Source organism: Vespula vulgaris, chromosome 12 (assembly GCF_905475345.1).
Source record: "Vespula vulgaris chromosome 12, iyVesVulg1.1, whole genome shotgun sequence".
NCBI classification, from domain to species: domain Eukaryota; kingdom Metazoa; phylum Arthropoda; class Insecta; order Hymenoptera; family Vespidae; genus Vespula; species Vespula vulgaris.
Window position 1 is genome coordinate 877,501 of NC_066597.1, and position 26,212 is coordinate 903,712.

At 40.4% G+C, this 26,212-nt stretch overlaps 4 protein-coding genes across 6 annotated transcripts in view; 2 read left to right on the forward strand and 2 right to left on the reverse strand.

Annotated features, from left to right (window-relative positions):
- The window catches only part of LOC127068071 (probable serine/threonine-protein kinase yakA), a 22,889-nt gene extending 6,964 nt beyond the window's left edge, over nt 1-15,925 (reverse strand). Inside the window, exons 1-2 of one of the 3 annotated variants that reach the window (XM_051003721.1) lie at nt 13,553-15,925; nt 6,973-10,768 (exon numbers count right to left, since the gene is read on the reverse strand). In XM_051003721.1, coding sequence (XP_050859678.1) covers nt 10,719-10,768; nt 13,553-13,970 — 468 coding nt within the window. In that variant the 5' untranslated portion in view covers nt 13,971-15,925 and the 3' untranslated portion in view covers nt 6,973-10,718. Of the gene's footprint in view, nt 1-6,972; nt 10,769-13,552 lie in introns of those variants that run through there. The other 2 variants (XM_051003720.1, XM_051003722.1) reach the window with 2 other exon arrangements.
- Nucleotides 15,926-16,021: 96 nt separating this feature from the next.
- Nucleotides 16,022-18,895, reverse strand: LOC127068044 (probable medium-chain specific acyl-CoA dehydrogenase, mitochondrial). Its single transcript, XM_051003651.1, has 10 exons — nt 18,554-18,895; nt 18,180-18,276; nt 17,888-18,055; nt 17,693-17,793; nt 17,517-17,597; nt 17,319-17,449; nt 17,124-17,232; nt 16,912-17,052; nt 16,550-16,825; nt 16,022-16,473 (listed from the first exon to the last, which is right to left on the reverse strand). Exons 1-10 carry the CDS (start codon nt 18,566-18,568, stop codon nt 16,321-16,323), a joined length of 1,272 nt encoding a protein of 423 aa, XP_050859608.1. The 5' UTR covers nt 18,569-18,895; the 3' UTR covers nt 16,022-16,320.
- A 626-nt stretch (nt 18,896-19,521) lies between these two features.
- LOC127068024 (protein painting of fourth) lies at nt 19,522-23,268 on the forward strand. Its single transcript, XM_051003602.1, has 6 exons — nt 19,522-20,046; nt 20,299-20,961; nt 21,022-21,524; nt 21,588-21,972; nt 22,044-22,379; nt 22,452-23,268. Exons 1-6 carry the CDS (start codon nt 20,035-20,037, stop codon nt 22,506-22,508), a joined length of 1,956 nt encoding a protein of 651 aa, XP_050859559.1. The 5' UTR covers nt 19,522-20,034; the 3' UTR covers nt 22,509-23,268.
- Nucleotides 23,269-23,398: 130 nt separating this feature from the next.
- On the forward strand, nt 23,399-25,460 carry LOC127068062 (proliferating cell nuclear antigen). The gene is made up of 4 exons (XM_051003710.1): nt 23,399-23,773; nt 23,958-24,123; nt 24,209-24,353; nt 24,716-25,460. The coding sequence occupies exons 1-4, from the start codon at nt 23,553-23,555 to the stop codon at nt 24,967-24,969; spliced, it is 786 nt and encodes a 261-aa protein (XP_050859667.1). The 5' UTR covers nt 23,399-23,552; the 3' UTR covers nt 24,970-25,460.
- Nucleotides 25,461-26,212: the final 752 nt, after the last annotated feature.

The window sequence follows — 26,212 nt, forward strand, 5'->3', positions numbered from 1 at the left end:
TTGAAACATTCACTGGCCCTTTCTCTATTTACTTCTCTCCTACTTTCGTTTTCTTGTACTCGTTCGACTCGCTCTTTCCTTCGTCGATATATATATATATATTATATATATATATACGTACGTACGTAAGTATATACTACATAGCACCGTAGGATGATACGCTATACACTCGAACTTGGCCGTTTGATGAAATAATGAAATTACGCTAGACTATGCCGCACGGCTGTCCGTCCCACTCGTATAATAAGATTTACGATCCAATATGTACCGCTTCCTGAGTCGTTGCGTGAAAACAATCGCAATAGTAGTCAATTTCTTTGCAATTTTCGGTGACGATATCTAATAGAGATACGACGAGGAGGAGGAGGAGGAGGAGGAGGAAGAAGAGGAGATATTAGTAACAGCAACAGCAGCGATAGTATTGTGACTAGCACTAGCCTAGGGAGTGGATTCAGGTCAAGTTGAAGAGTTCAAAGTGCTACTACTGTGGAAGGACGCTGGTCAAGATGAGGTCAGTCGCGTCGTCGTCGTCGTCGTTGCTGCTACTGCTGCTGTTGCTGTTGCTTCGTTTATAGCTCATCCGAGGAGGAAGAGAAGAAGGAGGTAATATATAAGCAGCTTCGATTATTATTGTTACCATAACAACGAAGCAACTTGTCTCTTTATCGTTAATGCAGGAAAGGTATATGTGACATCTAAAAAGGGAGTAAGAACGACGTCAATGACGACACCACGACGACGACGACGACGACAACAAGGACGATATTTAAGATCGTATAGCAAAAGGGATGGTTAAACGCAGGGACGAAGAATAAAAGAGAAGGGGCAACGATGACGTCCCTGAAACAACTTTCGTCGGTTTAATCGTATGATTAATAAACGCTTTATCAAAGGTGATAACGCCGATGATAACGATATGTAGGTCAGTTTGATATAAGTGACCCGATTTCTCTCTCACTGACTGACTCTACGATATACGTTAGGAGGTTATGAGTTCGAACTCTCTTTCATTTTTCGCAGACGACATGCAACCATTTTCATTTTATATTTCTTTTTTCATATCTTCGAGATACGTGCAGAGACATAGATACATACGTGTATGATCGACTCGAACGATTATTACGACAACTCCTTGCTAATTCATTTGAAATATCAATTAACATCCCCGATCCATAAATCATTTCTTAATTAATATTATTCGTTATAGACAATTCGAAGATTCTCATTGAGATATCGTTTCGACTCAATTTGTTCATTTCTTTGAACGATTCGAACAGGCGAGTCATCGATGAAGGTGTAGAAAGCTTTTGAGAAGGATTAAAGGGATATAGTAAGCACGAACAGGAGGAAGGTGCACGTTGTGTGCGCTCACTCGCGCTGGAGTAAAGTCTCTCAGTTTTCTCGTTGACCCAGTTACCCAGTACACTTGACCGCACTTCGCGCACTCCCCCTCCCTTCATGGTCGACTCCATTCGCTTTAGCACGGATCCCCGGTCCCCACCCCAACCCCTGGTCGCCCCTTCTCGTCGCCCTCATACGATCGCCGGCGTCGCGGCGACCATCGTGTTGTCCGGCGTCACTGGTGGCGCCCTCCTTACACCGTCGCCATTTTTTTAAATCATATTTCAACCCTATCTCTAAAAATAAAAAAAAATGTTCTTTCGCTCGCTCGCTTCTTTGAAATCTTTTGTATCGCTTTCTTTCCTTCGAATATTTTTTTTTTCTTTCTTTTTCTCTTCTCCTTTTTTTTTTTAATTTTTCTTCCCTCGAGAACGCGCGAGTTTTAAAGTCCCTTTACGAAACTCGACGAGTTTTGCGCAAGAGAACAAGGGGAAAAGCCGAAGGCATCGCTTCGTATGTGTACTAGACCGGAATTCCGCTTACGTAGGGAACTCGCTTGCTATTTTTTTTTCTTCTCCTGCGGATCGACGCTTACTCGAAACGACAATAACACGTTTTTATATTATTTAAACATTTTTCTAAGCCATCTGGAGAATAATTTAGCCGAAGAAAGTTGTAAAAAAGTAACGATGATCTATCCGTTAAAGTCGTAAACTTGTAGATTTAATTTTCCTCGTACAAAGAGCTTGAAAACAACGAAGAGGAGTAAATCGGCTGGGATAGTGAATACGATCGAGTTGTGTTCGGACAGGTAAGCAGGTAGCAGGCCACGGATCGACGGATAAGCGCAGCAAGCAAGCAGCAAGCCGTGAGTAGTTAGTTAGTCGACGTTACACCGATGTAGCCTTGAGCCTATTCCACGCACGAAAGCCCCCGCCGCATGCCTGGCTGCATGCTGCACTCTTCGTGCCGTCCTGAGCTTCCAGAGCAGCGTGCAAGTGAAAAACGAAGAACGTGTCGAGGGGAATAATAAGAAAAAAAAAGAAGAAAAAAAAGAAAAGAAAAAAAAGAGAGAGAAAAGAAGAAAAAAGAAACAGAAAGAAAGAAAAAAGAAAATGGACGAGCTTATTTTTGTACATCCCGAAAATGTGTTCCATTATTTTTCTTATTTGGGTCGATCGTAACGAGGAAAAAAAAAGAGGAAGAACGATTAACAACCCCTTTCTTTCCTTTACTTTTCTCCCTTTTTTTTTTTGGACACGATAGACCGTTATATTATCGGATGGTCGATAAACTTAGACCGAAAGATGGGCAGTGTAAACCTGATCCCGATTTAGAGCCGAGCCCTTTTTACGCGAAGCCAACTAGGCCATGCACGAAGGATGGACGAGGACGTGGAAAAATATCAAATTTGTTGACGTGCATCGAGAAGCATGATTGATATTTGAACTTTTGCTTTTATTCATTAAAGGACGCGGCCAACGTCGTTAACAGAAATCGTTCGAAGAAATAGAACGATTATTTTAAATCAAATATACATACATATATACATATATTTAGTTCGCTCACGAGGAATCTCGTGGATGACACGAGACATTGGCACTTCGATGACGATTACGATAATGACGACGACGATGATTCCCTAGTCGAATATAACGTATACGAAGAACACTCGAAACGACAAAGGAGGGAACTCGGTATTTCGCAAAGTTTAATCGCGTCCATAAATTTATCGCCTTCCTATCGTGAGAATCGCGGCGTTCCTCGGGGCGCGTACCTGTGGCTCGCAGTGTAAAAGCGGAATCTAGGCCGATATAAATAGGCTGACACGCCGCGAAATAACAGGTAGCCTTAAATGCCGAACTTATACGAAATACTAAGAAGTATTTGATCTGGTGAACATTTCTACGTATGTAAGAGAATTTAACATCTCTCGGTTTTTACGTTTTAACACGAGACATCTTATAGCGAGTTCTAAGATTATCGTCATAAAGTTAATAAAAAAAAGAGAGATACTAACATCCTAAAAGAAAGTATTAATTGTTGCCAAATTGGCACAGTCTTCGATAAGTTAATTTAAATTTGATGATCGATGCCACCGCGATAGTCTGGTGTCGTGTTTTCTTTTACTTACGCGTATGTACATATCTGCATTATATATATATATATGCATGTATATATGTGTACATATGTATATATGTATATACACAAGGAACACGTACGATAATAAACGCGCGAGTTTCGAGAGTTTCTCGAGATAGCGAGTTCCGCTCCGTTGCAGCCGAGCACCAGCAGCACCACCACCAGCAACAACACCAACTCTGGTTCTGTGTGTCTCGCTAAAGGGGGGAAAAAAAGCGCATGGGTGCAAAACCTTTGCTCGGCATGCCTGTTCACGTTGTCCTGATTCCGTCATGCGCTTAATTCACATGGCGTACATACTCGGATATTTTTGACAAAGAACGACAAAGGGGAAAGCATTGTTATTGTTATTATTACTGTCATCGTTCTTAACAGTGTTCTCTGCATGTCGTATAATCATGATCATCATCATCACCATTATGACGTAACGGTGAGAGATAAATAAAAGAAAGAGAGAAAGAAAGAAAGAAAGAACATCGATAAGGTTGGAAAGAAAACTGGTACGTATTCTTTCTACTTTGTACGTTTTAAACGACAACGAGAAGAAGAAGGTGTTGGCGGTGTACCGGAAGAATCCCCACAAGGCAAGGTGTCTCTTTCGTAGCACGATTTCCCGAAGAATGGCGCCGAACACGGAACGTGCACGCGAGTACATACATATCTACTCGAGACAAGGTGTCTCGCTTCGATGAACTCAGCCAGGCAAGCGGTCGACTAGCCAGTCGGCCTGCCAGCCCGCCAGCTAGCCAGCCAACTAGCTAGCCAGCTAGCTAGCTAGCTAGCTAACTACCAAGGCATCTTTGTATTCCTTTCTTTCTATCTCTTACTCGGTGCTTGTTGCGAAGAGTGAAAAGGAGAGAACGCAAGAACGCAGGATCGCCTCCAGCGCGGTCTACCGTGGCTCGTGTCGCACATATCACTGTCGTCCCAATTCCTCTCTTCCTCTTTTTCACTCTCATATCTACTGTTATATATCGTATCATTCCAAATTTAAGTATCTTACACACGAAAACCTTTCTGTCTGTATGGAATTAACGAACGATCATTTCCTTCTCTGATATATGCCAATGCGTTTCGTACATTTTATTTCGATAAAAATGATGTGAAGCAGTAGAGAGATACTACCAGAGATGCATATACAGTTACAGAGTGGGGAACCCACTTTGTCCCGTCTCTCACTCTCTCTCTCTCTCTCTCTCTCTGTAGGCTACTTCATATACGGCCTCGCGCTTATACGAAGAAAAGTCTATTATAAGCTAATCTCCGGCTAGCTCACCTATCTCAACTGACCCATAATCGATACAGTTTCTGCACGCTAAAGCGTTACGCTACTGCGTGAAGGCTCGTTCTTGCTTGCATACGAAAAGGTATATATATATGTACACATACACATATATGTACATATGTAGATACGTAAATCGAAGTCAGAATATATGTATATAAGTATATGTATAGATATAGACAGACGTTCCACGAGTAGACCGCGTGCGAGCCGCAAGACGCGTTTCGTGTGTAAGACCCATAAAGGCGTCACGCTCGACGCGCAGAGCCCTCCTTGATCCAAATTCCTGGCCGGGGTTGGAGGTTGCGCGGTTCAAACTGATTTTAATGCCGACGTATATAAAGACAAAGAGAGAGAAAGAGAAAGAGAGAAAGAGAGAGAGAGGAGGGGAAAGAGGGAGAGCGAGAGAGAAACTGAGATTCGTGGGTGGTGCGTAAAAGAAAGTACAGAGGAGATTTCCTCGCCAATAAACACGTCGAGAAGGGTGTTGGTAGTGGTGGTAATGGTAATGATGGTGATGGCGATGGTGGTGTGTCTGGGGTATATTGTCCTTGATCGTTGACATACTCGCGCACGATGCGAGTGTATTTGTAGCGCAAGGAGATATGCAATGCAATCGAGAGACGAGGAGAGAGAGAGAGAGAGAGATGAGGAGGCACGATCGAGCAGGTAAAACTCGGCTCTCTTTCGTTTCGTTTCGTTTCGGTTCGTCACGGACCGCTGCCCTGCTAGCTCTCTGCCCTTGACACACTTCTCTGTTCCTACCAGAGAAGCAAGCGTGGTGCTGCTGCTACTCGTTGGAAGAGCCTCAGCATGGCACTCTGGCGGTCGCTTCACGAGTGAAAAGCCTCGTCACGTCTCGTCACTCTGTGTGAGGTTACGCTTCGAACGCTCTTCGTTTGATCTCACAATGATGCACCGCCGCACGACGATGATGACTACACTTCATCGGCGTACATTCATCGTCATCCACATGCTTTTTACGATGACCGCTTCAACTCCTTCTACACGCATTATATAAATTCGATATTACTCGTACGAGCTGCTATACCCATTACGTTCTCTCTCTCTCTCTCTCTCGCTCGCTCGCTCGCTTTGGTATAGCTTTGCATAGATCATTATTCGCGAAATTATTCAGAACAGGTAGGGTAGTAGTAGCGGTTAGTGTGGTGTTCGCTGCGCCGTCAGCTGCATTTCATGTTGGTTGATAAGTGACCCCAAGGTCGACTGCTACTGCGACAGAACTATTTGCGTCGATATCGAACTCTCTTTCCCTTCCCGTGCTATCCCACGTTAATTTTTGGCTCTTACATAAATATCGTGTATGTCGTTGAAAAAAAGAAAGAAAAGAAAAAAAAAGTACGATGTAACCGATACTGCTTTCTTTCCCGTTGCTGCTATCTCGTCTTTTTTCGTAGAGAATATAAAAATCGTTGGCTCTCCGATAAGATACAGGTGACCCGGGTAAGGAAAATTCATAGGAAAATCGGATGAAGGAAGGAATAGAAGAATGAGGTCGCTATTGAAACTGGGCCAGGTTTACTCGGTAACTATGTCACCGCTATTGATTCGCTGTCCACACACTACTCCCTGCGGCACCACTTATCGCTGGGGTGTATACGCCGAAGAAAACTGTTGCGGTAGCTTATTTTCTTTTCCCGCTTCATTCTTAACCTCATTTTTCACACTTTTCTTTCTTTTTATTTTTTCTTTGTTCTTTTTCATCCTTCCAACCACGCTGCTCTTTTTTTCATCGGATTCCATCTGAAAGGGGGTCAGATATCTTCGATCGCGTTAGAACGAACGAAGAATTTCTGAACGTCGAAAAAGATTGCCATTCTTTTTTCGTATTATTCCTTTTCTGTTTTCTAACGTAAGGGTTGCTCCGCGAATCTCTCGACATGCTTCGGTGCTTCGTAGTACATGCGATTTCGTAATTTCATTTTATCTGGGTCAGATACTCTCTCTCTCTCTCTCTCTCTCTCTGCCGTTGAAAATTTCCAAGCTATCGAGTAGCTCTCTCAGTGATTTGTGCGTCGCCATTTGCACGTTTCGCTTCACTCGCGCTCTTTGCCAAAGAAGCTCGCCTCGTCGTTGTCGAGTGGCCTACTTCTTTTTTACGCGCAAACCGATACTACTCTTGAGCGTACAATAAAAGAGTCGGACTTTTCTGATAATCCGTCACCTCCCTCTTTTTCTCTGCCTCCCTCTCTCTCTCTCTCTCTCTCTCTCTCTCTCTCTCTCTCTCTCTTTCTATCTATCTATCTATCTCTTTATCCATTTTTTCTTTCAGTTTCTCTATTAAAAATAAAAGAAAAAAAAAGAAAAAAAATAAGTAGAGGGAGGTAAATAGGACATACTTCAAAAAAGATTAACCGACTTTTGCTATCGATTACGACGACGATCTATCGATACCACTTTATATTTACACATGCGATCTTTGCCGCTTAAAGCTCGTTCGCAGTGAAAGAACTACATGTCAGAACCCTGACGACAGGTGAGAGTGAATGAGAGAAAGAGAGAAAGACAGAGAGGCAGAGTAAGAGATACAGGGGGAAGGGGAAATAAGGAGAGAGCGAGAAAGAAGGCAGCCCGGACACTCGGCTTTCGTTTTCACCCAGCCTACTTGTTAATCCGGTGAGTCAATAGTTGTATAACACTGGAACTGCGTTGCGTAACTCAGGTTGGTTTCCCTTGCGACCTACTTGCCCACTAAACTAGACACACATTCTTATCCAGTGGTAATCCGTCTCCCCCTGACCGATCCCGTATTCACTCTTTCTATTTCCCTTTCAATGAAAGCGTTTCTTAACTACAAACGACGACTTTCATCGTCGCTTGGCTATTCCGTTCGACAGTTTCTCCGCCGAGAGAACTCATGAATTCTATTGTCTTGGTTGCGTTAACATTCAATCGATGATTACTTTTGTATATACATATGTAAATCGCGAAGGGAGGAGTATCAAAGGATACTATAAAAAGAATACGTTTTAATACGTTCTGCGAGTTAGCATGTCCCAGGTCGCGCGAAATTAGGTTGCATCTTCTTCGAGTAAAATGGTAGAAGATCCAGATAGAGGAGTACAAAGTAGAAGGAGGAGAGACGCGAAGATAGACGCTAGAATTTTCCGTCCCTCGGATCGATAACGCGTACGCGTTGCAAGGTGATGAAATAAAAGAGAGAGAGAGAGATGGAGATAGAAAAAAAAAGAAGAAGAAGAAGGCAAAGCACGAATGTCGTCGCGAAACGGCGAATGCAGGTCGCGCGTATAGAGACGTAAAGAGAAAAAAGAAAAAAGAAAAAAAAAGGAAAAAAGAAAGAAAAAAGCGAATGTAAAAAAGAGCAGAAGAGCGTCTCTCGGTGTACATATTTATTTATTTTTTATCTCCTTTTTTTCTACGTCAGTTCCAGCCACGTTTGAGACTTATTAACGTTGCTATTGAAATTAAGTTTATTCAGTAACGTGTATGCCATGACACACTAACCAAGTGGTCGAGACCCACTTAAGCTACCGGGTGACCTCCATCGAAATGGAATGGATGGGGTGATAGTGCGTGGTGTATTTTAAGCGTGCACGTACGCGCAACGCAACGCAACGCAACGCGACGCAACGTAACGCGTACGGAAAATGTCTCGTCGCGAGGTCATCTCCTACCGAGATCGTCCTTCGATTTTCGAAGCGGGAAGAGTCGGTCGAGGATACGGAAAAGATATCCGAAGGATAAAATCAGATTAAATCGTTCTCTCGAATATCTTATATTTTCTTCTACCTTTGGGAGTTTTCGATACGACGTTGTGAGAAGGCAGAACGGAGAGAAATTCGAGATCAAATTTACCGCGCGTTTGCGCGCGCATCGAGATTCTCGATTTCACTTTCGACGTGCACGTATAAGTTAGGACCGAAAATTACTCGTCGAAAAAGAGGAGGATCGGGACCTTCCCTTCCTCCCTTCCACACCCCTCGCCCCCGCCTCCCTCCCCCGTGAGAAAGTTTCGACGATTTCGTCATTTAGAATATATCCCGAGTGTATGTACGGGCAAAGGATGTGCGTCGATTACGTCACGAGTACGTCGTGGACAGAGATTCTATCGTTTACGCGCTTTACCCAGAATATATAACCGTTTATATTTGAAATTCTAACGCGTTTTAAACTCTCGAGATACTCTAGACGCACGTAATGGCGTAACCTAACGTTGCCTCGCGTTACTTAATGCGCGAATAATAGGAGGGCGAGCTTCTAATAACGAATAACTGTGTGACTTAACCTTTCGCCCATCGCGTTGTTACGTAACGAATAGAATAGATAATTAAAAAGCAAGTACAGGGTTTGCGAAGTTAATGGAGGATTTCTCGAAGGGCGATCGCAACGATTATCGTCAATGCTGAAGGAATAGGAAAAGGGAGGAGGGGAAGAAGTAGACGAAGAAGAAGAAGAAGAAGAAGAACAGACCGATCCGAAAAGATGACCGAAATTGGTCGGTCCATAGATATGAAGTTACAAACGATGAGCTGTTGGGGGCAGGAGGATCGTTAGCTAACCGAATACGTATACGTTTCTTACGCAAACTAGCGAAAGTAGGCGGGCGCGAGAGTCGCTCCCCTCGGTTTGTTCGCCCGCTCGGGGAAAAGAGAAGCGAGCCAGCCGAGCGAAGGAACACGAACTCTCGAGGAGAGGGAGCGTACCAGCAACCACACCGACAACGGCCACGGCAACGGCAGCAGCAGCAGGCGAAGGTGTACGTGAGAGCGCGCTTGGACAAAACCAATCGGCTTGGGAAAAATGTTGCGAAAGCCAGCCGAAAGCGCTTTCAGCATGGCGACGAAAGCGAGAGTGAAGTCGTCCGGCCGGTCGAGCCACGAAATCACGAGTTAGCCAGAATCGAGAAGACCCCGAGGGCCGCACCGCGGATAGCAACATTTTCGCCGACCATTGTTGTTTCGACGAGGCTAACTCGCAGAACGATGTATTATAGATTAGACGGAAATATCCTTCTAGCTTTGTAGCGATAATATATTCTTATACCTGAGTAATCTTTCGAACGCCGCGCGGAGCGCCGGTACCCTTAATCATCGATGTCTTTTTTTGCTCGTCGAGAAGGAAGCTGACCGAGTTGACCAAAGTATCTTTCGAAATTATTTCGTAATCGAATTTTTGCCGAAAGAGAAGCAAACGGTTTGGAGAAAGTATCGCGTTGGTAAAGGAAAGTGAAAAGTTTCTCTCTTTATTTCTTTGAAGCCCTTTCTCGTCGCTCTGTCTGTTCCTGCTTCGATATAGGAACGCATATAGGTGGGAAGCAAGAGAGCATAGATGCAAGTAGACGACGACGCGTGGACGACGCCTGCGTCGCGAGAGTAAGAAGAAGAGGGAAAGGGAGGAAGGGGAGAGGCTTGCGCGCCGCTGAGATTCGTGCCATTGTCAGTGGGTAATCAGGTCAGTGGGCCAGTGGGACGAGCACTTTCAATTTCAGTCCTTCTAACCGCGGCGGCGGCGGCGGTGGCGGCGGCGGAGGTGGTGGCGGCGGTGGCGGCGGCGACTCGCCACGTCGTCGTTATCTCGCGTCGCTCTTGGCGCGTGTACGCATGCGCGTGCACACGCGCTCTCTCTCTCTCTCTCTCTATCACTCTCAAAGCCACACACACGCATATATAAACTCATAGGCATCCTGCGCCAGCACCGATGGCGACACGCGCCAATCGCGTCACACTCCTCCAACGCATTACGTCGTCGTTCGTCGTCGTCGTCGTCGTCGTCGTCGTCGTCGTCGGCGGCGGCGTCGTCGTTATTGCGAGAAAGAGAGCAAGTGTGCGTGCGTTCGCGCGCACGGGGAGAAAGAAAGAGAGAGAAAGAGAGGGGGAGGGAAAGGGTAAGAGTATGATCCACGCGCTATGCCCCCTCAGCCTTCTTCTCTTCTCTTCTCTTCTCTTCTCTTCTCTCCTCTTCTCTTCGCTCCTCAGCTCCGTCTTCGTCGCTGGTCTGTGCTGCTGCCGAGCGCTCTGCTCTCTGCGGGAAAGATAGCGGAAAGTAGGACGCGTATTAAAAACCACAGACCGTGTCCCGTGGCGTCACTTCTCGTCCCTCGGCACTCTACGCCTGTATTACCCAATCGAATTCATCATAACTGGCACGAGGAACGTCGTCGGAGAGCGTACGTGTAGCTGTAGCAGTAGCAGTAGCAGTAACAGTACGACCCAGCGGCAAAAGCGCGCGAAACGATTAGTTGGGAGGACAGAAAGATTGATTATCAGCGCCCTGTCGCGGCGAACATGGCAAACTTTTGCCGGCTTCGATCGAGATCGTAGCAACGCGGAAAAGGATCCGGAAAGCTCGCTCCGATGTACTCGTTAAAGGAGTGGGGATGAGCTCTCGAAGATTAGAAAAGAGATCGCGATGATATAATCGTGAAATTGATCGATAACGCCTTTCCTTTTCTCTACAAAGATATTTTCGATCGTCCGCATTTAGAATTCTAAGCGAGTGCTACTCGTGCTTGTACGCGACGATGTTATTCAAAACTATAGCTATATGTAAAATTGAACGCAAGTTGTAAACGATAAAGAAAATGTAGTTTCTAGGCTCGCGGCCTGATAAATTGGCACGCGCATCGATATCACCAGTGTTCAGCGTGCTGAGAACATTGAATAATAATTATTGTTGTTGGCTGGGCTTGGTGTTATTGAGTTATTCCAATGCGACTTTATCAAAGTGGGTCAAGCTATTCAATAGCGACCGCAGTCGACGAGAAACGACCCGTCGACCGTCTTAACGTCGCGTGGGAGTGTATGTACTTTATAAAAGACACACAGAGCCACGCAAATGTCTTTGTAACAACGCTCGGCAGCCCCGGAGGAAGGCTCGTTCGATTCGACGCGTGCGTCACTCTTTCTCTCCGTCTTTCTTTCTTTCTTTCTTTTCCAAAATGCCCCTTATAATATCTAGATTTGAGTTCATAATAAGTTTAGAATAGCTCGAACTTGAAGATCATTCACTCTTCATTGCCCTAGCTAGAAAAAAGAGATTTGTTTTACGTTCGACACGTCGTAAATTTTTTCGGACAGGTTTGATTCGTTATGGAGAAATGTCCCGGTGAGAGTTGGGACAACAATATTTGACCCTCGTAAAACGAAGAAAGAAAGAAAGAAAGGTAAAGGACGAATTATAGTGCAATATCGTCCATTGGCTCGAGCAAGCGTAAATGAGATCTATAAGATTTTAATAGTGTAAAGAAGATTGTTAAAGTCGAAGCGTACGTAACGAATAAAAATAAAAAAAAAATAAAATAAAATAAGAATGTATCAACCGAATCGTTGAAATTCAACGTGCAAGTAGTTACGTGCCGTATCTACGAATTTCCAACGCGTCTATAAAACTATATTCTCGTTCGATGAAGTGAAAGTAAACAAATTACAAATATTTCCGTTACGACCAAGGAATGTACAATGAATTTCGAGCTTGCATTTCTCGAGGGAGATCTTTCAGAAAGATTTGCGAACATAATTTACGATGCTTCGAAGATACCGAAGCTCTAACGGAATTGCATAAGTTTGGGAAAATAGCGCAACAAGTGCATATCGACGCAGCAGGTAGATGTTGACTTTCCGTATTGTCAAGGTTGTTACGAGGGAAACATCCTACAAGGATATTAACATTTTCTACTTTGGCACGCGCCGGCACGCTTACGAAAAAGATTCTGTTCAAATAGGGTTTCTTTTCGAGCGCATTTGGGGACGAACGACCCCTCCCGTTGTGTTGGGTTTCTCACGGAGCAGGTGTAAAAACGAAACTAATGTTTCTATCGATCGTTGAAGTTTCAAAGCAACGAATAAGATAAATAGCCTCTTGCCAAGTAAAATATGACTCGTTATTTCGTATTTCGTAAAAGAGAGAGAGAGAGAGAAAAGAAGGGTGAGAGGGGGCGCAGAAACTTTTATGTAGCGGATAAAAGAATAAAGAAACCCGAGAGAGTTATTTCCTCGACGTTATTTTCCCAGAACGTGTAGGGTAACGGACGCGCGGCGCGTTCGCGAAAACGCGCTTTCAAAGCTCTTTCCAAATCGAGGACAGCCGCTGTAGAGTCACGCTCTGAAAGCAATTCCGCTTTGAAATTTAATTGAAAACGCCTGTTGCGTCCTAGCCGACCGACGCGACGCCAAACGTCGCCGTGCGCAAAGTATTCTCGCCGAATATTTTAATGGCGCCAAATACAAAACGATTTGCAAAAGGAGGACGATGATTAGTTCTTTAGGCCGTTACGAAAATTTCCTGGATAAACGGCCGAATATACTCGCTTGTTTCTCTGAAAATCATAAAGGAGAGATTGTCCCTGGTTCTATAAACGTTGCGATCTATTAGAATAGATCGCATTCATACGGCGGCACCTGTTCTCGTTTCAAAGGTACGGAATAGATCACGTCACTCGATTCATTCGAAAAGAGAACGATCGAGTGCATTGTATGATCGCCACGCTTCTTTCCCTCTTGATCGGGAAGGTGCACGCGCGGGAGAAAATCCATGGAAGAAAAAGAGAGGGGGAGAGCAGGATGGAGAGGGGATTGCGACAAAGCCGAGGAGGTAAATGGAGGGTAGAGAAAAGAGGGAAAGAAAGAAATAGTAGAAGAGATTCGAAAGCAATGCGTGAGAGGATGGAAGAAGGGAAAAAGGATGGGAAAAGGTTTGCCGAGAGGATAGCGAAAGGATAAGAGTGCAAAGAGAAAAGCGAATAGAAAGAAAAGGGTAAAGAAAAAAAAAGAGAGCATTCAGAGGAAAAGAGCCATTGCGTGATCGTACCTGAAGCATCATTGGCGGGCAAATCGGTGAGAAGATCGAGCCTGATACGTTGCTGCTGCTGCTGCTGCTGTTGTTGTTGTTGTGATTGTTGTTGTTGTTGTTGTTGTTGTTGTTGTTGTTGTTGTTGTTGATGTTGCTGATGATGAAGAGTTTGTTGAGGCTGCTGGGATCCCGTAGTCAATGGCAGATTAGTTGCATTCGCGTGATTCTCCGTCAAGATCGCGGCGGTATTCGAAGACGACGAGGACGAGCTAGAAGATGAGGTAGAGGAGGAGGAAGAGGGAGCGGCCGACGAAGAGGATGTCGTTGATTCCGTAAGGGTAGTCGTCGCGGTGGAGTTGTTGTCTAGAGGTGCCACGGGCCCCCCGCCGCCCCTGCCACCTTCCCCCGAGCCTGTAGCCATTCGACCGTCGTGCATTCCTACGAACGAGCGAACGACGGACGGACGGACGGACGGACAGGCAGACGGACAGACAGACGGACGAACGAACGAACGAACGAACGAACGAGGCTCCCTCCCCCTTCAACGACACCTTCTCTTCTCCACCGTACGCACGCACGCACGCACGCACGCACGCACGTACGTACGACGCACGCACTTGCTCTTTTCGCTTCTCTCTCTCTCTCTCTCTCTCTCGCTCGCTCGTACGCTCTTTCGTTCGTTCGTTCTCTCTCTCTCTCTTTCTTTCTTTCTCTCTTTCTTTCTCTCTCTCTCTCTCCCTCTCAGCCGTTCGCTCGAGCGCGCGCGCGCGCTCCCGCTCTCTCGAGAGCACCTACACACGCATTTAATTCCCTCTCCGTTCAACACGATCCGTTTCTCTCTATGCTCCTCTCTCGCACACCGCCGCACTCTCCCTCTTATTGCGGCGCGCGGGCGCGCGCACGATTCTCGCCGTCTCCGTCTCTCGCCCGTCCCGTGCTCTCCTTCTCTCTCTTTCTCTCTATCTCTCTTTCTCCGACTAGCTGGCTGGCTGGCTGGCTGCTGGCTGGCTGGCTGGCTGGCGCGCGCGCTCGCTCTCGCTCTCGCTAGCTCTTTCCCTCTCCCTCTTTCTCTCACTCGCTCTTTCTTTGAACTCTCCCCGCGCCGCCGGGCAGCACCGACAGAACGTTCCACGGCGAGAGAAACTGCTACACCGTGTCTCTCTCTCTATCGAGAGCCGATCGACGTATCACACAACGGCGACATCGCACGCGTCCGTGTAAAATGGTGACCCGCGCGAATTCTTAACCTCCTGTTCGTCGGCTTGAAAAAATGGAACGTTAGAGAAATGTAGGTCTGTAGGCCACTTCACTTACACTTTGCATCGGGACGGGCACTCCCTTAGTCAAGCGAGCGTCCGGCGCACCGTCGCGCTCCTCTGACAGCGCGACCGACCTCCAGGGCCGTACCCTTCCAACGGATTTATCTTTGGGGCGCTTTCAGCAGCCGTCGCGAGCCTCGACAGATTTTCGAGCAACATCGTCGCGCTCCTCCGATTCCCTTTCCCTTTCTCCTCTTCTTTCTCTATCTTCTTACTACGCTTTTTCTTTCTCTCTCTCTCTCTCTCTCTCTCTGCCAACAACCCGACACGTCTCCAGCGACTTATACTTTCCCTTTCTATCGATTACCAATCCTACGTGATTTACGTCGCGTCTAACCTCGTTCGCAGATTACCGAGAGAGAACCGTTCCGTGGTATCGCGAAGAAATTTTCTTTCGTCTTCCTCAAAAGATTAACATTGGGAATAGATTAGCCAACTTGCTCGCGGTTCCGCAACGCATGGCTACGGTAGTGCGTAACGAAAGGGAAAACCATCGGCATATAGAGTACAAAGAGACGGAGAAACCGTAAACCGACGACGTTGTGCGACTCTGTGCGAGAGGATAGTCCGTTCTGTCTGCTTACTTCTGCGAAGTACCGACACGAGAGTTTATTCGACGAATTTTCTTCCTTCTACGATTATTAATTCGTAGATAGGCTGTATCTCTGTTGGGAGCCAGAGGGAAAAGAGAAATTAATTAGACCGAGTGTAAACTTATCCGGGCGCCCGTGATCCCTAACGACGGCACTGAACCTTCGGACGTGATACGAAAAGACGCAATTTGCGAAAGATTTCGTCGATGTCTCCTGGTGCCTAAGAATTTCCAATCTTCGAATCGGTAGGCCGATGAACGTGTCCTTTGCGTTTCCAAGCTCCTCGAGTTACGGCTCTCCAACAGAAACAGCCGCTTTGTCTAAGTAGGTCAGGTGTCACGATATCCGAGTGCCCTATCGACGAGCGTTTTTACACCGAACGTTGCATAACTCGTCGCGCACGACTTCACCAAATATAACCGCGTAAAAACTATGGCTTGACGGACGTAATGCGATGTAATCCGTTTTCATTGAACATTGCACTTGACTAACGCTTTCGTGCCACGTTAGTCGCGCCATCTACAACCTCTGCGCGCCAAATTCAAAACTTCCCAAAGATCTCGCGCCGATCAACCTTCTCAGAAAATATTCATTTATTTTTTAAACGTACAGATTTTTTCTTACAAGGATAAATCATTTCACAAGCGGATAATACGATTACGTTTATAAAACCTCTCCCATATGTGTTATATCATTGTGTGCGATTATCGGTGATACGCATGTGCGTAATATTGTATAATAAACATTTTACAAAGATATAAAATATACTAAAATTAACGTATAGAAGATGTAACAAGTTTATAATATGAATATCCAAAAGATACAAGTATCGTTACTTTTCGAATCTTCTCGGTGACAAATAAATATATTTCTTTTATTGCGATTTCTTCGCAGCTACCCCAAAGTGATTTCTGGATATGATTAATCTTTGGATCTGCGATGTGCCTTCATAAATTTGGAAGATCTTTGCATCTCTCATTAATTTTTCCACGGGATATTCCGTATTAAAACCTGCGCCGCCAAAGACCTGTAACGATTCGTATTGCATCATTGCTACCATTTCAGTCATATTATATTTTAATTAAAATCCAATTTCAACTTACCTGGACGGCATCGGTAGCGCATTTGTTAGCTACGTCGGCGGCATAACACTTGGCGATACTAGAGTAAACTGTAGCGTTTGGATAACCAACGTCCATTGCCCAAGCTGCTTTCATCCAAGCGAGACGAGACGTTTCGACTCCGACAACCATATCAGCGATCATAAATGCTACAGCTTGATGTTCCGCTATTGGTTTGTTGAAGGTTTTTCGCTCCATTGCATACTTTGTAGCTTCGTCTACAGCTCTCTGCGCTAGTCCAACAGCCAAAGCTGCTACCTGCGTTGTAATCCAAAATATATATATATATATATATATCAATTCGATGTTAACGAAGCACTTTTCCTATTTTTTATATACTTTACCGGTGGACGAGTTCTATCGAAGGTTTTCATGGCAATTTTAAAGCCAGCTCCTTCTCCTATTAATACATTTTCCTCGGGTACGCGAACATCTTCGAACGTAATCATCCTAGTATCGGAAGCTCGTTGTCCCATATTTATTTCCTTTATAATACAAATTTTTCTTATTAATTATAATTTAACGACGAAAGAAACGCGTTAAAAAAGAAACTTACTTTACGACCTGGAGTTACGCCTTCGAAAGCACGCTCAACGATGAATCCTGTAAAAGCTTCACTGGCTGGAGCTTTTGGATCAGGATTTGTTCTGGCCAATACGAAATACCTAATATAACGATACGTGCAATTAATATCGCATATTGTTTCGTGCACATATATATATATATATTTTCTTTTCAATTCAGAAGATACCAGTTTGCAACACCGCCATTTGTGATCCACATTTTTGTACCATTAAGAATCCATTCCTTTCCTTTTTTTACAGCTTTAGTTTTTAAACCTGCTACATCGGATCCAGCACCAGGTTCAGTAACGCAATAAGCCTAGAAACATTACAAATGTAAAAAGATAATAAGATCATAATGTATATTGTCGTTCCTCTTTACTCACAGCTACAAGAGGTTCTTCTACAAGTCTTCCAAGATACTTTTTCTGTTGTTGTTTATTTCCTGCTACGATCACTGGTGTTTGCTATAAAAGAAAAGAAAAAAAATTGCAAACGTTAATAATTATTATTTATATTTAGAACTATTAATTTTCTTGATTATAAACATATGGTTCTATACTCCAAGACCGCTAGTTTCTATTGCAGTTGCTATTCCTGTGCAGCCATATGCAATTTCCTCTGTTGTTAAACAGCCATCAAAAATAGTTTGTTCCAGACCACCTAAACGTGATATCACATATTGAAATTGCAATATATTAGATGACATAAACAAATTATTTCAATGACAATGTTTTATGATAATACAAAAACGTACCACAATCTTGTGGAATATGATTGGTTAAAAATCCTAAGTTCCAAGCTTTTTTAATAATATCCCATGGATATTCCCCAGTTTTATCATATTTACCAGCAACAGGAATGATCTCCTCTCTGACAAATTTACGTACCATTTCTTGCATTTCTCTTTGCATATCATTTAGTGCTATATATACGAAACAAAATTATATATTAAAGAATCAGATCCTATTTGCAAAAAAGAATATTTCTTCTCGATGCTTTTATAAGAAAATGTAATTTTTTTTTGTAAATTGTACAGATAAACTTACCAAAGTTATATCCATTCATGTTTTCCGACATTAGAGGTTCAGCTTTAATAGAAAATGTTCTAAATATTTTTGGATATAAAGTAGCATTATTAAATATCTGGAAATTAAAGCAATAATATTTATTAGAATTATAAAAAAAAAAAATTTGTAATTATATATAATCTTTGTTTCTTTTTTCCAATCATCTTCATACAAATGAATTGTTCATTTTATTTTTTAATTTTTTCATTGAAAAATAAAAAACTGATTTTGCTTTTAATTAATACACTTTTTCTAATATTTTGTATAAAAGAAACATTAAAACATTCAATGTTAAAAGGAAATATATAGAATACATAGATCATAACGAAAGGCATTAATAAAACTTAACTCACCTTTTTAAACAGCATTTTGATGTTTATATGTATATTTATGATCTGTTAAATATAGTTAACGTTAAAACGCGATGGAATAGCAATGGAAAATTGTGTCATTCGCGACTGCATAAATATGTTGAGCTAAAATACTTTTAGAGGTCAAAGTACAATATGTGACAAATCATTTTATCGTGCAGTTAAATATAAAAGATAAAATATGTTTGTCACTGTGAAAAATGTGTATATCATTTTAACAAGAGACTCTCTACGTTTGATATTTGTATAATTCTAAATAAATACTGTTCTTAATAATGTTCATCAATAAATGGATAGTAATTAGCTTCGTATCAACGAAGTAATATAGTAATATCTAGTAATATCCAAGAATTGAAATGAGAATCAAAGTTCCTATATGTAATTTTACAATTGTTGAATATGTAAAGTGAATATGAAAAACAAGAGAGTTCACATTTTTACCACTTCACTTTCGCGTCAGCATATGCATTCCATTTGATTATTGTCTTAATGCGTTCATATCTCCGAGAGTCGGTACACGCTTAAGAAGAAATTAAATCAAAGATGGATGAGATGTAAGCAGAAGTTACAGCTCTCGAAAGAACAACTCTAGAAAATATATTTCTAGATTCTATCTATGTTAGGAATATGTAAATATTTTCTTATGTCAAACGTTACACATTTCAAACAAGTGATGTAAATTATTGCGATTTAAATAAATTACGATTTAAATAATTCAGCTTTTGTTCCACTTCAGATAATACGAGAGATATGGGTTGTATTCGTCAGTTTTACTGAAGATAAATCATCGATACAAATTGAGTTAAAGATAAAGAATGTAATATTAATGGCAATAACGTTGGAAGAATAGATAATTTTTTGTTTTTAATGTAATTGGTGAAAATATTATTAACATATTTTGATTTCTCTAATGTTAACAATTTTGAACGTTCAATTATAATACGATTTAGCGCCATTTTTTGAGCGGGTAATTAAAAAAAAAAGAAAAGGAAAGAAAAGAAAGTAAGAAAGAAAAAATGTGCAATCGTACAAGTGCTGCTTATTTTAAAATATTATAAAATTAATGACATATCATTTCATTATTTATTATTTAATAATAATAACGTAAACAAGTTTTTCATAAATATGGATGAGAAGCGCATAATGTTTATAAATTAAATTATTTATCAGGATCAAACTGTAAATCAAGTGATTGTCACCACGTGACAGAAACAGTACTGATACACTTTTCTAATTATACTTGGTTGTTGTTTAATATTTGTTTTAATTATTGTCTACGTTTTTTAAATACTACGTTTCACCCCTGATTACGATACATTAGGGGTTGGTACCCCTGTATAAGCAACTCTTATTTTCTCATTTGTTCTCTACTCTATTGCTCGTGAAATGTGTTTGTGTTGAACAAAATGATTTTAATTTAGAAATAATATCTTTTTGCAACCCAAAGAAAATACAGCTACAGGATGAAACGATCGGTGAGTATCCGTTAAAACTTTCAATACTTTATATTCATAATATTAATTATATATGTATCCCCTATGTTTTAGGCTAGCTGACTAACTAATGCAAGCGTTATTTTTTATTTAGAATCTCTTTCACGATTATAACGATATCGTCATTGCATTGATTAGATAGTTTTGAATTACAAACATTATTTGGATCATACGTTACAAACATTTTTTTGGATCATACGTTTGCGACTTTAATTTATATTATATTCTTTACAGTTAACAGAAGAAAATGGAGATACAAAAAGGTCATTTGTTAAACAAGAGTCTGTTGCATTTACATACGACGGAACATATACTAATTATTCCTCGTCTACTACATCGGCATCTACTTCCATCCCTCAGCCTTTACCAGGACAACCGCCGTTACCTCCAATGCCTCCACCCCCTAGCGGAGTTCCACCTCCCCCTCATGTTTTTGGACCAGTGCCTTCTCAAGTTACACCTATTCAAACATGGGCACAAGCACCCACGCATTGGCAATGGATAACGCCGCATGCTACGCCTTTACCTCAAAGAGAGATTCAACATATTCAAAGAGAAATCGCGATGAGAGGTAACTATATGAGAAGAGAAAGGTTCGCTCACAACAGAAATAACATGTACGTTCAACGAAATAATTTCCACCGTAAAAATAGAAGACTAGCGCGCTTCGGTCAATCTCAAGGCCAGTTTGACCAAGCTGCATATTTTGGTGCAGCGTTAACAAGTGGTCTGGGTTTAGAGTGGCAAAGAAATAATTATACTACGTCACCGAATGATACTATTATGAATCATATGTCTGTCCCCCTTTCCAATCATCCCATAAGTCCCATAACCCAAGGAGTCATAACTGGCAGACACGGAGAAGAAAAAGGGGATCAGGATGTTAAAATTGTATTGGTATGTCAGTTGACTTTACATTTCTCCATTATATAAATTATATATAAATATCTGTTGTAGGAAGAAGTAGTAGTTAAAAAGAATAAACAAAGAAAGCCTATGTCACAAAGTTATCCCAGTCGACCGTGGAATCGTGAGGATGCTGAAAGAGCTTTAAAAATAGAAACGGAATATAATAAAACTGTTAAAGCTCAGAGTTTGATAATAAAATTTCCAGATCCTGATCTTAACAAGGATATCGTTAGAGAATTTCATCCTGGCATACAGAATATTCATTTTCAAAGTCCAAGTGGCCCTAGATATTGTTTCATTCAAATGGCAGAGCACGTTAATATCGATGAAGCTATTAAAGAGTTAGAAAAGATTCCATTTGGTATCGGTAATTTAAAAGTGGAAAGGAAATCTTTGCGAGATGAAGATAATCCAATGCCCGAAGAAATAGATCCTTATACTTTGTATATAGGAAATTTACCTGAATCGGTTAATGTAAACGAAGTAAAAAGCAAGTTTCCAACAGCTGCTAGGGTGGATGTTGGTTATGCGCAGAAAATGAGAAATACACGGTAAATATAGAATATATAAAATATCTCGTAGCAGGTAATTAATTATTTTCTTGATTGTTTTAGATACGCATTTATAAGATATAACAGTGTAGATGAATCGATAGCAGCTTATAAACAAGCGCATGATTTAATGTGGGATACTAGAAGTATTATTGTAAGATTCAGAAGACAACGTGGAAATACGTGTCTTCCAGGAGAACCTAAGCCTAATGTAAAGAAAGTTAAAGAAGAACCTAGCAATGCTTCACAAGCGAAAGAACAAAAAGTAAACAATAATGAAAAGAAAACAACGCAGCAAGATAGTAGTAACGGGGAGAATAGATTGCAAGATAATGCTAAGACACAGGGTAAACAAAATAGTCAAACTCAACAGCAAAGTACTGATACACAATCTTCTCAATTACCTGCATCAGTGACGTCTGTTAAAACAGCCCAACAACAACCATGGGTATATATTACATTATTCTTTAAGAATATAATTTCTTGTGCAGAAAATTTGATCATCGATTATTTTTCTAGACATCGCAACCACCGCAAATACCTTCAGCGTCCGAAGCACCACCTCCATGTCCGTCAGAAACAGAAACAGTGCCAGAAACAATAATATTAACAGATATTAAAGAAGAACCGGAGGATTATGAGGAAATGGACATGGCATGCTTACCATCTGACGATGCCGATGACGACGACGACGAGGACGAGGAAGATTTAGATGACGACGACGATGACGACGAGGATGACGACGATGACGATAACGAGGAAGAGGAAGAAGATGAAGACGAGATCGACCATGATGAAAGTTTGATATATAGTAACAAACAGCAACATACAGTAAAAGATACAGAACCATCCGATGTAAGTATACGCAATAATGCTTATACATATATAAACAATTATTTTTTAACTTATTTTTTTATTTTACGTTAGCATCTCGATCAAATGTTTAATGAACTGGAAAATATGGCAAGCGATATTGGGTTTTAATAGTATTAAAGTCACGTTATTTGTGAATGATCTCTGATAAGAAAATGTTACAAAGCCGTCTTTAACATACCGTATGTAAATATCAATAATTATAAAACGTAACAGGTGAGACTGCATTTGTTTAAGTACAACATTAGAGATTAAGTGAATTATATTTGTATAAGTTCTCATAAAGTATAAGTTTTTACCAAGACTCCAATTTTAAGTTCAAATATACCTACATGAAATAATTTCATGTTGCCAAACAAGTACAATTAAATATCTTGCGAACATTTTATTTTATACGAAAGACTTATATATTATCGTTTTAGTCGTTCGAAAGATTGTTATTTTTCTGTAAATATTTTTATTAATAACGAAAGCAATCGTGTCAGATACTTACGCACATAACTAGATCGAAACTGCGCTAGAATTTTCTATCTACAGATAAATATAGAATCATTTTGTAGAATATAATGAATCATGAAAGATACAATTGTTTGCAAATGCACCTTTTGCATTGTTACGATATAAGGATACAATAGGCTAACGATGAATAACGATACCGAGATAATATTTCATTAAAAATAATTTATTTATCAATTACAAGTTACCACTTTATTATGTCATCTTCCATTAGTAAATCTATTTTTGCATATAAAAATAACGGAATAGTATATTGTTTCACTATTTATTCATTTAATACAAAAATCTGTATAATAATTACTAAAAGTGTATATTCTTACCCTGCATGAAAATATAAACTTTAACTTATGAATAACATTACTAAGTATATTATTCTTCTTACAAATAAAACTTTCAAAATCGAATCCAACGTCTTGCACCATTTGAAATAGGCGCCATACGAATTTGATGTTTTTCTCATTTGAACGTTACATCCGATACGACGAAGAGCCATCTACTTCCTTTTGAATGAAACAATAGTAAAGCGCGGGTAACGTCTATTGTATTGGCGCGTCTCCGAGCGTTATACTTGTTTCATTTTTCCCGATATTATTTCGCTTTTTAATTGATCGCAGTTGAAAATATTTCATTCTGAACAATATGTTTGAAGCACGTTTAGTACAAAGTGCAATCTTGAAGAAAGTCTTGGACGCTATAAAGGATCTTCTAACCGAAGCAACCTTTGAATGTTCCGATTCTGGGATTCAAGTACAAGCTATGGACAATGCTCACGTATCTTTGGTTTCTCTTAATCTTAGAAGTGACGGTTTCGATAAATACAGATGCGATAGAAATTTGTCTATGGGAATGAGTATTGCTACGTAAGACAAATTTTTATTTTGATAGAATGTCTTGGTTATGTTTATTCCTTTTGGTAAAGTAAAGGTCACTTATAATGATTGTAATTTAAGAAGATTATATTTTAATTCTGTGTCATTATATTTCTTGTTCCGTTGTATACTAACTTCTCTTTTCACCTTTTTAATTACCTCAAATCGTTTCTAGGATGTCGAAGATACTACGGTGTGCTGGTACGGAAGATACCGTGACGTTAAGGGCTTGGGATAATCCCGAGATCATTGCTTTTATATTCGAATCACCGAACAAAGAAAAACTTGCGGAGTATGAAATGAAACTTATAAATATGGATCAAGAACATCTTGGTATTCCTGTAAGTATAAGGTTTTAAAGTTTTCTCTTCTGTTATTGTCACACACGTATAATTTATTTCTCATCGATACTGCAAAATGTTACAGGAAACTAATTACTCTTGCGTGGTTAAGATGCCTTCACAAGAATTTGCTCGCATATGCAGAGATTTAAGTCAATTTGGAGAATCAATAACGTTTGCATGTTCTAAAGAAGGTATAAAATTTACAGCATCTGGGGATCATGGAACAGGTTTGTATTTTGTGACTTATTGTAACAGTGCGTTCCCACCATATACAAATTGTATATTATCTCAATATATTCCATTTGTTATGAGGTAATTACCAAATTCACAGTACTATCTTAATATCTGAACTCTGATGATTTATCCGATAGTACATTTGAGTTTTGTCATCTTATGTTATAAGAAGAAACGGATAATATATATTGTTTATATTTATTATGATTAGTATTAATGTAGCTATGAAAGTTTTTTATTCAAATTTAATCGGGAAGAAAAATTTTTATATGATTAAAGCTTAAACATGCAATAACTGTACCATGCCGAATATATAATATTTTCTTTTCTTTTTTTCTTTTTTGAATTGTTTTAGCTAATGTTAAACTCGCACAAACTGCAGAGGCAGATAAAGAAGAAGAAGCAGTAATTGTTAATATGCAAGAGCCGGTTAAGTTAACATTTTCTTGTCGTTATTTGAATTGTTTCATAAAGGCAAGTCCTCTGTGTGCACAAGTACAACTTTCGATGTCTAGTGACGTTCCGTTGGTATGCGAGTATAAGATTGGAGAGATTGGTCACATTAGGTATTACCTGGCACCCAAGATCGACGATGACGATGATAATTAGGAAAAAGTGTCTATTATATTTGTACATGCTGTAATTATCACAATGGTAATATTTTCGTACGTTTGATATTCGTTTTTCGATTCTGACATGGTACCTATCGTCATTGTATTTATTTCACTGCAAAAAGTGATGTTATTTCGATATTTTACTTAATGCAAAGTTATGATAATATACACGTATTTTGATAATAAAAAAGTGAAATGTATCCTATATAATATTGAGGTACAATCAAGGCAAAGTTAAAAATACTTTGAAGATAGTATATTATTTAAATTTTACATTTAAAAGTCATTTGGCTTGTCACAGTGTTAGCGCAATGTTGAATTGACACTAAAGTTCATGGTAGAGTGACACGATCATGATTAACAAGATAAAATGGTGTCATTCTTCAGGTTCATATCATTACTGTTTTGTAAACTGTGACCACTTTTGATAATGTCGCACTTTTATATGTAAGAAGAACTCAATATATTTCCAAAATTTTTGATAAATTTTGAATTATGCGTTATTCTTACATCCTAATCTAATCAAAATTTAAAGTTTCACTTATTTCCTAATGTCTTACATCTTATACCTTTCGTGTATAAGCTACTTTAATATAAAAATACATAATCAGCTTTACGAGCTGTGGGAATAAGAGGGCTACCATGGATGGAATAGCCTAGAAGTATACAATTAAATCTTACATAATTTGGATCTCGTATAATTACTAAGTAAATAAATATTAATCGTTAAACGTTGATTTATATTATGAATTATTTTACACGCAAGTATTCTCTCTCTCTCTCTCTCTCTTTCTCTCTCTCTCTTTCGCTCTTTTTCTCGTTCTCTCTCTCTCTCTCTCGCGAAGACCTCTATATGTGATAAAATCGTTCCTCTCGTCTCTTATTCATGCACCCTTAAACAAAGTTTCTAATCCAACTAATTAGATTTCCGGTGTACGTGAAAAGAGTCGAAGTAGCAATAAAAGAAGATACTTTGGCAATATTAATCAGCCTCTTTGGTTCTAAAGCCCTCATATTGCTTCTTCGTTACAAAAAAACTGTTCGAAATTTAATTCTTTTGATCCTCAACATTTTGAATATGCGAGATCACAAAGTATTCATTAGGATAAAGACAGAAATGTCCTGCTAAATCGATAATCGTCGAATGTTATTGATTGCGAGAATTATTTTCAATAGTTATTATTTTCGAGATAGCTTCTTCCGAGGAAGTGTCTTTTCGCACAAATCCAAACGATTAT

Bases quoted from the DNA above. Each gene is read 5' to 3' on its own strand.
- LOC127068044 (XM_051003651.1), bottom strand. The intron at 17,598-17,692 runs GTATAGAACCAT...TTTCTTTTATAG, and splicing joins TAGAAACTAGCGGTCTTGGA to CAAACACCAGTGATCGTAGC. The intron at 16,826-16,911 runs GTAAAGTATATA...ATTACAACGCAG, and splicing joins TCGATAGAACTCGTCCACCG to GTAGCAGCTTTGGCTGTTGG.
- LOC127068024 (XM_051003602.1), top strand. The intron at 20,962-21,021 runs GTATGTCAGTTG...TATCTGTTGTAG, and splicing joins AGGATGTTAAAATTGTATTG to GAAGAAGTAGTAGTTAAAAA. The intron at 21,973-22,043 runs GTATATATTACA...TTATTTTTCTAG, and splicing joins CAGCCCAACAACAACCATGG to ACATCGCAACCACCGCAAAT.
- LOC127068062 (XM_051003710.1), top strand. From the start codon at position 23,553: ATGTTTGAAGCACGTTTAGTACAAAGTGCAATCTTGAAGAAAGTCTTG. The intron at 23,774-23,957 runs GTAAGACAAATT...AATCGTTTCTAG, and splicing joins ATGGGAATGAGTATTGCTAC to GATGTCGAAGATACTACGGT. The intron at 24,354-24,715 runs GTTTGTATTTTG...GAATTGTTTTAG, and splicing joins ATCTGGGGATCATGGAACAG to CTAATGTTAAACTCGCACAA.